Source organism: Rhinatrema bivittatum, chromosome 4 (genome assembly GCF_901001135.1).
Source record: "Rhinatrema bivittatum chromosome 4, aRhiBiv1.1, whole genome shotgun sequence".
NCBI lineage: Eukaryota > Metazoa > Chordata > Amphibia > Gymnophiona > Rhinatrematidae > Rhinatrema > Rhinatrema bivittatum.
In genome coordinates, this window is record NC_042618.1 from 66,413,739 (window position 1) to 66,428,253 (window position 14,515).

Consider the following 14,515-nt stretch of genomic DNA (forward strand, 5'->3'; position numbering starts at 1 on the left):
TGGTGCATGAATCCAGGCGAGGCCTGGCATCCTTGGTACCGGCAGTCCATCAATGCCTCTCAATCCGAGCGGCTCAGAGCCTTGGAGATCATCAGCATCCATGGTACCCGATAGCCATAGGCCAGTGATGGGACAGCACAATGCCCCCTCAGTGCCCCATCGGGACACTGCCAAGGAGCCTCGAGGGCACCAGACCACTAAGCCTGGATGCCTCGGTGTACCAGGGTGCCTTGAGTAAATGGCGACCCCAGCACTCAATTCAAGGCTGAAATCCCTGTCGCTCAAGGACTTGAGGCATTCGAGGGTCTCAAGAGCCCTTGCGGTGGTCGGCCTCAAGGATGATCAGAGTGCTCAATGGCGATTCCAGTGCCTTGTTGGTGGTGCTTGACATTATCAAGAGCAACAACAAAAGGCATTGGTGACCAACACGCCCTCCATAGCAGTCCCGCACCTCCATGGCCTCGAGAGTGTCAATGGTATTGAGGTCATGCACAGCAACGGCCCCGAGGCCAGCCACTAACCCATCCTGATGGGATGAGGCACCGATGGCACAGAGAGCATAGACATTGAGGGCAGTTCTGATGGCATTGAGGGGGACCATGATGCTTGATGCAGACCTGGTCCCCGACACTAGAGGCCTGTGCCGCTACTCCGCCACATCGAGGCCTAAGGCACTCGAACTCCAGTGCATTGAGACTCCACATCTACAGATGCCTATGGCACAGAAGGACCTTACGACATTGAGGGTGGTCACGCACCCTGATTGCCTAGAGGGGGATCATGGCGCTCAGTGGTAGTCCTGGTCCCCAACATGGTTCTGACATCAATGTGTCAGATCAACTGTGCGTTGGTCAAGATGTGCATGGGCAACCGTTTCTGGGCATGACACTGGTTTGGCAGCAAGCTGCTTGACCAGGTTCCTGCTCACCCTTCTTGCAAGGAGACTGCACTGCCATCACTGGCAAGCTGAAGGGGAAGCTACATCATCCAGGGCTCCTGTCCTTGGAGACTAACTCCTTTAAATGCAGGGAGGATGAGCTCTCCCCCCACCCCCCCCAGGAACAGCGTAGTCCTCTATCTCTGCACTCTATGAACTTCCATTGATGCCGATCGATCGGTGAAATGATGAACTCCTGCTTGGGTAGAACTACACGGATCACCCACAGACTGCAGTCGGTCAGTCTTGCCAGCACTTGAGAAAAGTACAAAGACAGAGCTAGGAGAGGACATAGATACTAAACTGCTGGTGCGGTTTTTTTTTGTTTTTTTTTTTTAAATAAGGGATAGAAAGAGTCTCTACCAGACTGCACAGTGACTAAGGCCTACCATGAAGCTGGCAGACAGAGGAAAGAAGAAAAAGGAAAAGAATAAAAACTATCGTAAGGTTAAGAAAACAGCTGCAGCTCTAGAAAAATCACTTACAAAAAATGTGAGGAAAGCGCAAAGCTGAATGCCATGAGTCACACAACTCCCATGACCAGATGGCTCTGTGGAAAAAAAAAAAAAAGACTAAGACTCTGCCTAGGGGGCAGGATGACTACTATAGCTGCAGGGCATGTTTGAAAGTTCTATTCTTTGAGATCAAACTTCCATGCTGGGCTCCATCTGATGTCACCCATGTGAGGGTGACCATCCTGCTTGTCCTCAGAGAAACGCAATCCCACCTTGACCAACTTTTTTATTTTATTAACTGTTTTCACTCTTTACCTTTTTTTTTTTGTATTTTCTTAAGTTGCTTCATCTTTTTGTCATTGTTTGATTTGCTTATTTAACTTTTACATGTTTTACCTTTATTCTTCCTCCCTAACTCACCCCCCCCCCCCTTCTCCCTCTGTCCTTACCCAAGTGAGCAGTAGCTGTGCTCTCTCCCCCCCTGGGTAGGGACAGAGCATCAGCAGGAACTCTCCCATTCTGGGACACAAGGGAAGTAGTTCTTCCTGGGCTGTGGACTGCTGTAATGGCTTCTCCCATGTTCAGTTCTGATGCAACATCAGTGGCTCCCCTTCCAGGCTCACCAAATCAGAATTGGCTCTTCTCCCAGGTCCACTGCAGAGGAATTATCTTGACTCTCCAGCACACACAGACAATAGCTAAGCTACAGCATGCTTATAAAAGATATTATGATGACCAAGCAGGCCCCTCCCTCCGCAGCCTGGACAGCCCAGCCACGTTTTTCTTCTTTGATCAAGCAGCCAGCGTGTCCCCTCCTTGAAGCAGCAAACTGAGCTCTAAAGATGTTTCATAGCATGTCACAAATTAGCATGCTTAAGTGAGCAATGGCTTACTACAGACCTTTATGTCATTTGTTAACCTTGCCCATATTACCTAGATAAACGTGTACCCTCATGTCCAGACTCACTATTTCAGCCTAGGTTATTGTCAGAGCTGATGTGTGAGAGAGAGAGTGAGAGAGATATAAGATGCATATAAATCACTCGCCCAATTGTTCTTTTTTGGGTCCATGAACTTAGCATCGCCCCTCTACAGTTCAGAAGTTGACTTATTTTGTATTGTAACACAATATTTACATTTATGTCCAGTTGTACATACAATAGTTTACAATCCAGTAATACTGAAAGTTGTAACAGTTTAGCTTGGCTTAAATGAAAGCTATTAGACTAAATAAATGCCTTATTGTTCTGTACAGACTTGCTCTCTAGGAAGGCTTCTTCATGTATGAAATAATTATTTAAGATAATTATTTAAGAAATAAATGATTACTGGGATTAGAAATTAACCACCAGACAAATAGTGAATAATAAGCATCCCTTTATTTGCTGACACCATTACAAAAACTGATTAAATTAGCAACAGAAAAAGGAGTGTTTACTTGAGGCTGAAGTCAGAGGCAGCTACTCCCAAAATGTATTTCAGTAAAACAGTGTACATCAGTATTAAAGATTACATTTCTTACATTATTCTCTTCACCAGATTTCTCATTCCTCTGAATAAATGTTGAGCAAAATAAGATAATATTACACTTTTACTGTATCTCCAAGAACATATAGATCTTAATTACCCAAACAGATTTTCTTTAGAAAACTAAACTCTGAGGCCATCCACAGCAGGGTTAGGCAGCTCCAGTCCTAGAGTGCCACAAACAAGATACCCACAATGGCTATGAGGTATATTTCCATGCACTGCTTCAACTGTATGCAAATACATCTCATGCACATTCATTGTAGATGTCCTAAAAACCAGACCTATGTGTGGCTCTCCAGGACAGGAGTTGTCTACTCCTGGTCTGGAACATGGATTTTGTTTTGTTTTACCTTTTAAAATCAGTAGTCTAATAAGGATTAGAAAAGACAAAGCTCTGCTCAGTGTGTCTGACAAAGTAGAAAGGGTGAAAACATAAATAAGGCTTTAATTTGGCAAAATATAATACAGTGCCTTCTGCTACCCTCAAATTAACAATCCTTGGTGACTTCATCCTGCAATAGAAATAAAAAGCAAAAATTGATATGGTGATTACTTAATGGGTTAAAGCACAAAACAAATATTCCAGCTCTACTTAAATAATTGCCTTATGTGGTTCAGCTCACCTGTGAGAACGTAAGTTACTTTGCTGTGCTCACTGCCCATGAGCAGCAACGCCACAATGGTGACTTATCTGGCTGCACACACACATTACCAAGGCTAGTATCTTGACTCAGATGCATACAATTTTGTTTAGTTTTGCAAAAATGTAAGATCAATCTCACACATTCTTTGATCATGGAGGAATACGATAAAACACCATTAATGTTAGCAAAACAGGAGTGAGGCAAAAGCAAGTTTGCTTATCTGTAAACAGAATTCTCCATATACAGCAAGATTAGCCAGGATACAAGTGATGCCATCTGACAGCACAAACAAAGCCACACCTCAGAGTTTGTTAAAGACACTACTGAGCACGTGTGGGAGTTTTTGTCCATATACGCTGCCTTGTGAGCCCCTCAGTCTCTTCCAGAGTTTAAACTTTAGCGGGTGGGTATAAAGTATGGCTAATTCATTCTGCTACAGAGTTCACTTTTTACAGGCAAGCAAGCTTGCTTTCTCTGTCGACTATTTTGAATACACATTGGCTCTAGCTGAAGCTTAATTTACATATTTGGTTAATCCTGCAAACCAGATCATCTTGTGGCTCTTAGGAACCAAAGTTCAACATCTTGATTTAAAAGCTTAACTAAAGAGTTTTCAATTTGTTAATGGTCTGCAGTGGGTTGCAATTAGCAAGCAGTTCAGGAAGGAGAAAAGGTCATATTAAAGCATTCCCCTGACTGTCAAATTGGTGGTGGACGCTTGTAACAATTTGTTTCAGTCAAAGGAGGAAATGATTGGTCACTGATTCAAGACAACTCTCCTGGCTGCTCATCTGCTGTCTTTCCCCTCAATGTTTGGAATTTCCTGATTTCTCAAACTTTAAATGCAATTCTCTCCTAAATTAATGGATTATGACAACTGCCTAACTACTGTTAAACTGAAAAAAAAAAAAAATCAAAAGTCAACAAGACAGTGATTTATTGCTATAAAAGTCAAATTATCCAACCCATTGTTCAGTTGCAAATCTACCTCACAGGTGGTTCAAATCCAGGCCGTAATGTTTGGCACTGCACTTTACTCACATACAGGTGAATTTTCAAAAGGATTTACACATTGTAAATGTAACAATCTTAGACATTTTCAAAAGCTATTTATAAGTGTAAAGTTCACTTACATGAGCAAATCTTATGGACAATTCAATGGCATTTATTGTAGCAATTTTCAAAAGCCCACTTACTTGCGTAAAGCAGAGTTGCTTACCTGTAACAGGTGTTCTCAGAGGACAATAGGATGTTAGTCCTCACACATGGGTAACAAAAATCAGATGCAGCCCCAATGCGGAAAACATATGTCGAAGTTTCTAGAATTTTGACTGGGCACACTGAGCATGCACAGCATGTCCTATACCATGCATCCATGCAGGGTCCCACTCAAGTTTTGTAACACTGAGTTTTAATTAAAACAAACATTAAGAGAAAACCCAACTCTGTGGCGTGGTGGGTGGATTTCATGAGAACATACATCCTGCTGTCCTTGGAGAACACCTGTTACAGGTAAGCAACTCTGCTTTTTCAGAGGACAAGCAAGATGGTAGTCCTCACACATGGGTGAATCCCCAGCTCCAGGCTGCTCCCCAACACAAAAGGGGACCAACAGACATCCAACCATTGGATAGTGTGTTTGGCAACAGCAACGCCCAGCCTATTCCTATCAAAAGAAACAAAGATGGATGGACAGTCTTCGGGCTTCTATCTGCTCCAGACAGAAGGCTAAGGCTCGCTTGCAGTCCAAACTGTGCAGCGCTCACTCACTGGTTAAGAATGAAGTCAGACACCACCTTAGGCAGGAACTTAGGGTGCATGCGCAAGCAACACTGTCATGATAAAACTTAGTGTAAGGTGGATAAAGTCACTAAGGCCTGGAGCTTGCTGACCTGTGAATTGAGAAGACCGCCACCAAAAATATGACCTTCCAGGTCACAGGTACGCGGCTCAAAAGGAGCTTTCATAAGCTGAGCTAACAGCACGTTGAAATCTCAAGATATAGCGGGAGACCTTAAGGGAGACTTCAATTGAACAGTCTCCGGATGGACATCTCCCTTAGGAGTAGAAACCATACCTGTTTTGGCCAATGAGGGGCATTGAGGCTCAAAGTTGCCCTCACGAAGATTTGAGAAAGTCTTCGCCACTAAGGGACTTGGAGAATACGCGTACAGAAAACCCTTGCCCCAATGACAGGCAAGGGCATCCAAGGCTGGTTTGCGATCTGACCTGTATAGGGAGTAGAACAGAGGGACCTCCCTATTGCAAGGACACACGAACAGATTTATGTCTAGGCTCTCCCAGAGAGGGAAAATCCAATTTGCTACTCCCTGGTCCAGGGACCACTCATGAAGTCTGAAGGCTCAACTTAGCCTGTCTGCCACCACATTCTCCATCCTGGCCAGGTACTTGGCCCTGAACATCATTCTGTGGGACAGGACCCATGATCAGATCTGGACAGTTTCTTGACACAGGAGGTACAATCCCATGCCTCCCTGCTTGTTGGAAAGCTGATCTCTGAAAGTCCTGATTGCCCAAAGCTCCAGGAAGTTGATTTGACAAGAGCATTTCTGAGCAGATCAGAGAACCTGGGTGCTGAGCCCATCTACACGAGTTCCCCACCTAGGATGGACACATCCGCGATTAGGAAAATTTGGGTGGGGAGACTTCAAAAAGACATCCCCTGTTCCAGATCTGAAAGTACATGCCACCGTGACAACTCCCAGAGAAACAGGATGATTCAGATGCAATCCTGGAGGCTCTGAATGGTTTGGCGCTATTGCAACCTCAGGGTCCATTGGGCTCTATGCATGTGTAAATGTGCCAAGGGAGTGACATGGATGGTTGCGGCCATATGGCTCAGCCTCAACACTGCCAAGCTGACACCTGCTGGCTCTGTTGAATCTCTGCTTCGACAGTAGTCAATATGATGGTCCTCTGGCAAGGCAGGAAGGCCTTGGTCTGAGCCGTGTCTAGAAGGGCTTCTAGGAAGCCCAACTGAAATGATGACTGGTCCGTAGTGCTGGCGGAGAGTTGTTGGAGGATTTCATGGTGGTCCCAAAGTTGGGGCACAGCGTCCCTCACCCTGTCACTGAATAGATTCTCCCCAGTACACAGCATGTCAGCTAGTCATTCCTGTACTTCTGGGTCAGAGATCAGAGGCCTGCAGCCATGCCATTCTGCAGGTGCTGATTCCTGCTGCAGAGACTCTCTTATGAAGTGTCAAAAACATCATAGTGGCTCAGATCTCGTGTTTTCTGCATTCCAGGCCCTTACGCATCAGCGACTTGAGGGTGTCCTGCTGCTGTTGACACAGCTGCTTGGCCACCTCTTGCACCTGCTTCCAGATTTCCCATGAGTACTGGCTTATGTAGAGCTGCTGGCAGCAATGTGGGCAAGAGCATGGCGCCTTGAAATACCTTCCCCCAAGAGCATCCACTCTTATGGTCCTTCCCCAGGGGCACAACGGAATGAGCCAGAGAGCGCTTGGCCCTCTTAAAATGCAGATTAGACTACTACCAACTGGTGGGGCAGCTGATGCCTATCAAATCCAGTGGCCTTCCGGACTAGGTAGACTCAGTCTGCCTTATAATTAATAGGAGGGGGTGTTCCCATGCCCTCAGCAGCAGCTCCTTAAGGGTCTCGTGCACCGGGACTGCCATGATCTCCTTAGGAAGCTCCACAAACTGGAGAATCTCAAGCATTTTGTGCCTGGCATCATCCTCCTTTAACCGAAATGGGATGGCTTCCACCATCACCCTCACAAACCCTGCGAAGGTCAAGTCCTCAGGCGTAGACGTCCTCCACTCGTCTGGAGAAGGGTCTGATAGAAGACCCTCTGAGGATTCTGAAGCATCATCCCCTAGGAGTCATAAGGTTCTTCTTCCTCACTATAAGCAACAGAGGATGGGTCCTTAGGTGCTCAGCCTTCATCCAGAGGTGAAGGCACCAATAAAACAGGATATGAGAGCAGCAGGCCTTGGCATCTCTGCCGACCTTGGTGGAGCTTCCTCGGAGGAACCAGGAACGACCACTGTATCAGTAGAATGAGGTTTCGATGCCCTGCCAGACATAGATGCTGTCCTAGGAACAGACACCTGCTGGGTCGATAAACCAATGAGCACGTTGAGCTTCTGCAGAAGCAGTATGAGGATGGGCAGCACCGGGTATTGTGCCATCAGTGCCACAGGACTGAAGCCCTGCAGTGCCCAGTCTACCACTAGCTGGACTCAGTGCTCCAGCTCCTCCTCAAACATTGCTGATGCCAACATTGACTGGGAGGAAGGAGTGGCCAGATCCTCTTCTGAACCTCCAGGTGGATCAGTGACTAGCATAAGGACCGGTGCAGACCGTTGCAGACCCCTGGTATTGATGAAGGACTGGCACTTCTTGCCACAGGGTCGCTTCGGGGGCATCGCAGCATGAGCCATTGCATCCCAGTGCCCAACACTGTATTGACAGGGACCGGTGCCAATGTTTCTTCGGCTTCCCGGTGCAGAGGCCGATGACTAGGAACCAAACGTTCTCAGCCTGGAAGAGAGAGACAGTGATAAGTCTCTAGTGCCCCTATCCATCGATGGCATTGACAGAAATGACAGTCCCGCCAATGTCGAGAGCTCAGTGTCCATTGGTTCAGCTCCATGGTCCTTCGATGCTGATGGTTCGCACTTCTTCGACCCAAAGAGCTGCTCCATCTTATCGAGTCAAATCAGACATCCCTTCAGGGTCATCTGGCTCCGGATGTCATACAATGCCCCCAGGCAGAGGACACACATCTTATGCGAATCAGTGATGGTCATGGTCCTCAGGCATCAGAGTCATCTCCAAAAACAGGATGTGGCCATGTCGGCCAAAAGAAAAGGGGCACAAACAGACGATGGCAGCAGAGCATCGATGGTGGGCACCAATGCACCGCCGCCATGGGGAATCGACCATGAAAGGAAACTTACCAGAATCGCTGAAAACCCTGACTAGGAGCACTATGGTAAGACACAGAGATGGACCCAGTGATGGAATAACATGGGAAAAAAACCACAAAGCACACAAAGGAAGAGTTTTCCATAAGGCCAAAAAACAGCCGAAGTGAGCTCACTCACACCCCAAGGCTTACAGCTCTACGGAAAGAGACTGGTAAGGTACCCCATGTGGATGCTAGGTATAGGGTATGCTAACATGCTCAGTGTGCCTACTCAAAGTTCTAGAAACTGAAATAAGTTTTCTGCATCGGGGTCCATCTGATGTCACCCATCTGTGAGGACTATTATCCTGCTTGTTCTCAGAGGAAGTGCATTTACTCAAGTAAAACAGAATTTCACGTGAGTAAATGCTTTTTAAAATCAAGCCCTTACCTTGTATTCTTCAATTCTGAAGTTTAAACACACTACCAAATTGCACAGGGCCTGAAGCTATGAAGCTTTCTTATTTAACATATCCATTATCCCTTACAGCAAATCTTGAGTCTTACAAAAATGTTTCCTAAAAGGAAACATTTTTGTAGGACTCAAGTCTTAAGCATACAGATATCAGAAAATGGAAAACAACCGTATCTGAATCCAGTATAATCCTGGTATCAAATCTCTTTCCTTATTTCAGGACAGATGATTTTCTTACCCACTTTTTAAAGGATTAAAAACAGAAGAATATGGTTAATGGGAAAGTTCATGTATTTTAGAATTTCCCAAATGACTGCTGTTTTTTTTAGGTTACAGAAACCTGCATGGCAAAAAGGGGTATGTATACTTGTTTCATTTTGCTTTTTTTTTTTTTTTTTTTAAATTTCATTTCCTTCTGTTTCATTTGACATGAAAAGAAAAAGAAAAAGAAAAAAGTCACATCAACCCCTCTGTAAACACACAACTCCTCCCCAGCCCTCCCTCAGTCCTCGCAGCCTCCTCAGATCTGCTTACACAAAGTCTTTCCTCAAAGGGTAAGAGCGATCCCCAGTCACTCTTGCCTTGCCCACAGAATGAGGCCAATGCCATTTTCATGAACAGAAGGAACTGATAATGGCACCAGCCTCAGTCTGCCAGCACCATTTGTAATTTTAACACTGGCAGATTTGGGGAGGCTGCAGGAGGGGTTGCAACAGGAGTGGCTCAACATTTTTACGAGATGAACAAAAATGAATGTTTCTAGAAGAAAATATAAAAATAAAATAGGAAATTTTATTAAGATTTTATTTCCAGCAAATGCTGGGGGGGGGGGGGGGGGGGGGAGGGGTGGTGGTGGAAGGAGAATAGAGCGCTTCTCTCTGAGCCCTATACATCTATGAAAGCCATAAATAACCCACCTTTAAACATGTTTGCCTAAGCAGACCTTCCAAAAACAAAGGACTGGAGCTTCTCCCTTTCACATATTAGCACTGGTATGTGTGAATTAAAAATGGAGAAATTACTTACCTGATAATTTCGTTTTCCTTAGTGTAGACAGATGGACTCAGGACCAATGGGTATAGTGTACTCCTGATAGCAGTTGGAGACGGATCAGATTTCAATCTGACATCAGCCCTAGTACATATACCCCTGCAGGAAGTGCAGCTCTTCAGTATTCTCCTCGAAAAGCAATTGTGGATATATGTATGACTGAATAATTTGAATAACTTGATTAACTTTATAACTTGGTTAACTTGATTAATATGAACTTGTTGAATTGGTTATAGCTAGAGACCGCCAGTGCCCTCAACCGAGAAACGTCGATACCCAGTAGGATGGGTGTCCTAGTTGGTGGGAAGCATGGCTTACCCATGAATCGCTCGCTCTCGGGAATGTCACTCGAGAATTTCATGAATAACGGCAGCCGTGAGTGGGATGCCGAGTCCATCTGTCTACACTAAGGAAAACAAAATTATCAGGTAAGTAATTTCTCCATTTCTTAGCATGTAGCAGATGGACTCAGGACCAATGGGATGTATAAAAGCTACTCCCGAACCGGGTGGAAGGCTGCCCGTGGCCCACTTAGTACTGCCCTTGCAAATGCTGTGTCCTCTCAAGCCTGAACATCCAGGCGGTAAAACCTGGAGAAGGTGTGGATGGAGGACCATGTCGCCACCCGACAGATCTCGGCGGGTGACAGAATCTTTGTTTCTGCCCAGGACACTGCCTAGGTTCTAGTGGAATGGGCCTTGACTTGTAAAGGCGGCAGCTTGCCTGCTTCTACGTAGGCCGCCTTGATGACTTCTTTGATCCAGCGGGCTATGGTTGCTTGCAAGGCCACTTCCCCTTGCTTCTTCCTGCTGTGAAGGCCGAATAGATAGTCCATCTTTCGTATGGATTCCGACCTTTCCAGGTATCGGACTAGGAGTCTGCCGACATTGAGGTAGTGTAGACTGCGAGACTGCCAAATTCTTATGCTGATCTGGTGATGGTAACGAGATGGTTTGGTTGAGATGGAAGTGAGAAACCACTTTGCGGAGGAAGGACGGGACTGTACGTAATTGGATGGTTCCCGGGGTGAGTCTGAGGAATGGCTTCTGGCAGGACAGTGCTTGTAGCTTGGAAATACGACGGGCCGAACAACTGCCACCAGGAAGGCTGTTTTCAATGTTAACAGTCGGAGAGACAGGCCATGAAGAGGTCTGAAGGAGGCTCCTGCTAAGAAGTCTAGGACCAGGTTGAGGTTCCAAAGAGGCACTAGCCACTTTAGGGGTGGTCGGATCTGCTTGACTCCTTTCAGAAAATGGGAGACATCCAGGTGAGAGGCTATGCTGCCACTCTCACTCTTGGTTCCGTAGCATGACAATGCGGCCACCTGTACCTTGATGGAGTTGATAGACAATCCCTTCTGTAGTCCATTCTGCAGGAATTCCAAAATCGCAGGAATTTTGACTGAGCGTGGAAAGATGTCGCAGTCCTCACACCAGGCTTAGAATACTCTCTAAATCCTTATGTATGTTAGGGATGTGGAGAGCAGGGTGTCAATTACTGCCCCCGAGTATCCACTCTTCCTCAGGCGAGTCCTCTCAATGGCCAGACCGTAAGAGAATAGAGCTGGATCCTCGTGGAGGATCGGTCCTTGTTGGAGCAGGTCTCTGTGTGGAGGTAGCAGGAGGGGGCTCCCTGTCAGCAGCCTTCGCATGTCTGCGTACCATGGTCTTCTTGGCCAGTCCAGGGCCACTAGAAGTACTGGTCCCCTGTAGTGTTCTATCTTGTGGATGATTGCGCCCAATAGGGGCCATGGTGGGAAGGCGTATAATAGAGTTTCCTGTGGCCAGGTCTGTACCAGGGTATCTATTCCCTGGGACTGTACCAGGGTATCGATTCCCTGGTACAGTCCCAGGGAAGAAGTAGTCCTGCGGCTGAAGAAGCTGGGCACTTGGGCATTGGACTGGTTTGCCAGGAGGTCCATGGTTGGTGTTCCCCAACTCTTTCTATCAATTGGAATGCTGTGGTCGACAGCCTCCATTCTCCTGGGTCTAGACTTTCTCTGCTGAGGTAATCCGCAGCGACGTTGTCTTTCCCCACGATGTGGACGGCAGAGATCTCTTGAAGGTTCGCTTCCGCCCATGACATTAAGGGGTCTATTTCCAGAAACACCTGTTGGCTTCTGGTTCCTCCCTGACGGTTGATGAAGGCCACTGTTGAGGCGTTGTCCAACATTACTCTGACTGATTTGTCTCGGAGTCTGTGACCGAACCGTAGGCAGGCTAGTCTGACTGCCCAGGCTTCTAGGCAATTGATGTTCCATCCCGACTCTTCTTTGTTCCATTGCCCCTGGGCGGTTAGCTCTTGGCAGTGTGCTCCTCATCCTTGTAGGCTGGCGTCCGTGGTGAGCAGGATCCAGGTTGGTGAAGATAGTCTCACTCCCTGGCTCAGATGGCCTTCTTGTAGCCACCATCGTAGTTGGGTCCGAACTTTGTCCAGGAGCTGAAGACATACGATGTAGTTCTGGGACAGTGGATTCCATCGTGATAGTAGTGAGCGCTGTAGAGGTCTCATGTGAGCTCTTGCCCATGGCACTACTTCCAGTGTGTATACCATGAGGCCGAGGACTAGGAGGTAGTCCCATGCCGTGGGGCGAATCTCGCTCAACAGGGTTCGCAACTGGGTCATCAGTTTTGATTTCCTTGTCGGTGTCAGGATGACCTTCTCTTGTTTGGTGTCGAACCAGACTCCCAAGTATTCTAGATATTGGGAGGGCTGCAGACAGCTCTTGTTTGTGTTGACCACCTACCCGAGGTTCTCCAGTAGAGTTTCAACTCTGTTGGTCGCCTGGTGGCTTTCCTCTGGGGATTTCGCCCTGATCAGCCAATCTCCTAGATAAGGGTGAACGAGGATTCCTTCCTTCCTCAGTGTTGCTTTACATGCTGCCACTACCATCATGATCTTGGTGAACGTCCAGGGTACTGTGGCTAACCTGAATGGTAGTGCCCGGAACTGGTAGTGACGATCCAGGATCATGAAACGTAGAAAACACTGATGCTCTTGATGGATCGGAATGTGTAGGTAGGCTTCCAACAGATCCAGGGATGAGCGTAGGGTTTCCATGCAGAAGTGAGGCATCTTCAGGTGGCGGTTGACCGACTTGAGATCCAGGATGGGCCTGAACGTTCCTTCTTTCTTGGGAATGATAAAATAGATGGAATAATGTCCAGTATTTATTTGTTTTGCGGGCACCGGTGTTATAGCCTCTAAGGCTAGCAATCTGGTCAGTGTAGCTTCCACTGCCATCCTCTTGGAAGGGTCGTGGCAGGGGGATTCCACAAACTTGTCCGGAGGGAGATGATGGAAATCCAGGTAATATCCCTCTCGAATGATGACTAGAACCCACTTGTCCAAAGTTATCTTGACCCATCTTTGGTTGAATAGGGCAAGTCTGCCCCCTATGGCTTCTTCCTTTGGACGGGTCGGCTGATTTTCATTGTGGGGTGCGGCTAGGGCCTGGGCCTGAGCTGGCTCCCCTTTTGTTGTGCTTGTTCCGAAAGGACTGGCTCCTGCCTGCAGGGCGAGCCACTTATGTGCTTCTGTATGGGTTGAAGCGCTGTGATCCTCTGCCCCTGAAAGTTCGGGGGAAGGGTAGCTGGTTTCTCTTATTCCTGTCCTCCAGTAGACGCGGCAGTGAGGATTCACCCCATTTGTTGGCTAGTTTCTCTAGTTCGCTTCCCAACAGGAGGGTTCCCTTGAAGGGCATCCTTGTGAGTCTTGCTTTGGAAGATGCATCGGCCGACCAGCTTCGGAGCCAGAGTTGTCTTCTGGCTGCCACGGCTGATGACACTCTTCTGGCTGCTGTGCGCACCAGATCAGTAGCAGCATCCATAAGGAATGATACAGCTGGTTCCAGGGCTTCCCCAGGAGTGTTGTTCCTGGTCTGTGATAAGCAGGCACGTGTCACCACGGCACAGCAGGCCGCAATCTGTAGAGACATAGCGGAGACGTCAAAAGGCTGTTTGAGGATGGATTCCAGTTGTCTGTCTTGAGCTTCCTTGAGTGCTGCTTCTCCCTCCACTGGGATAGTAGTGCACTTCGAAACATCGCAGACCATGGCATCCACTTTCGAACATGCCAGGAGATCTTTGACAGCTGGGTCCAGAGGGTACATGGCTGCCAGAGCACACCCCCATTTGAATGTAGTCTCCGGGGCATCCCATTCCAGGTCAATTAGCTGCTGGACGGCTTGTAATAGTGGGAAATGACGAGAGGTCTGACAGAGTCCCTCTAGTAGGGGATTCGTCTTAGGTTCCACCGAGGCACTTGTGCCCGGGATAGCAGGCTCTTTCAAGCTGTGTGAGACCAGGTCTGGAAGCTCGTCCTTGGTGAAGAAGCGCCTCACAGTTCGGGGGGGCTCTGTCCCTGGGAGTTCCCCTTCCTCCAGGGGTTCTGATTCCTCATATGAGTTGTCTGTGTCCCCGAAGGTGGGGCTTTTGGGCGGTGGAATCACTTCCCTGGTGATAGAGGATCCCGGGATGTTGAGGTCCTCTGGTGGAGGTTGGGGCCGTATTATTGGAGGCCCCGGTT

At 47.5% G+C, this 14,515-nt stretch overlaps 1 protein-coding gene across 7 annotated transcripts in view; it reads right to left on the reverse strand.

The window, feature by feature from the left end:
- Nucleotides 1-2,751: 2,751 nt before the first annotated feature.
- The window catches only part of KTN1 (kinectin 1), a 342,484-nt gene continuing 330,720 nt past the window's right edge, over nucleotides 2,752-14,515 (reverse strand). For all 7 annotated transcript variants that reach the window (XM_029598255.1, XM_029598256.1, XM_029598257.1 and 4 more), the window contains one exon: nucleotides 2,752-3,434. In XM_029598255.1, coding sequence (XP_029454115.1) covers nucleotides 3,430-3,434 — 5 coding nt within the window. In that variant the 3' untranslated portion in view covers nucleotides 2,752-3,429. The remainder of the gene's footprint in view (nucleotides 3,435-14,515) is intronic.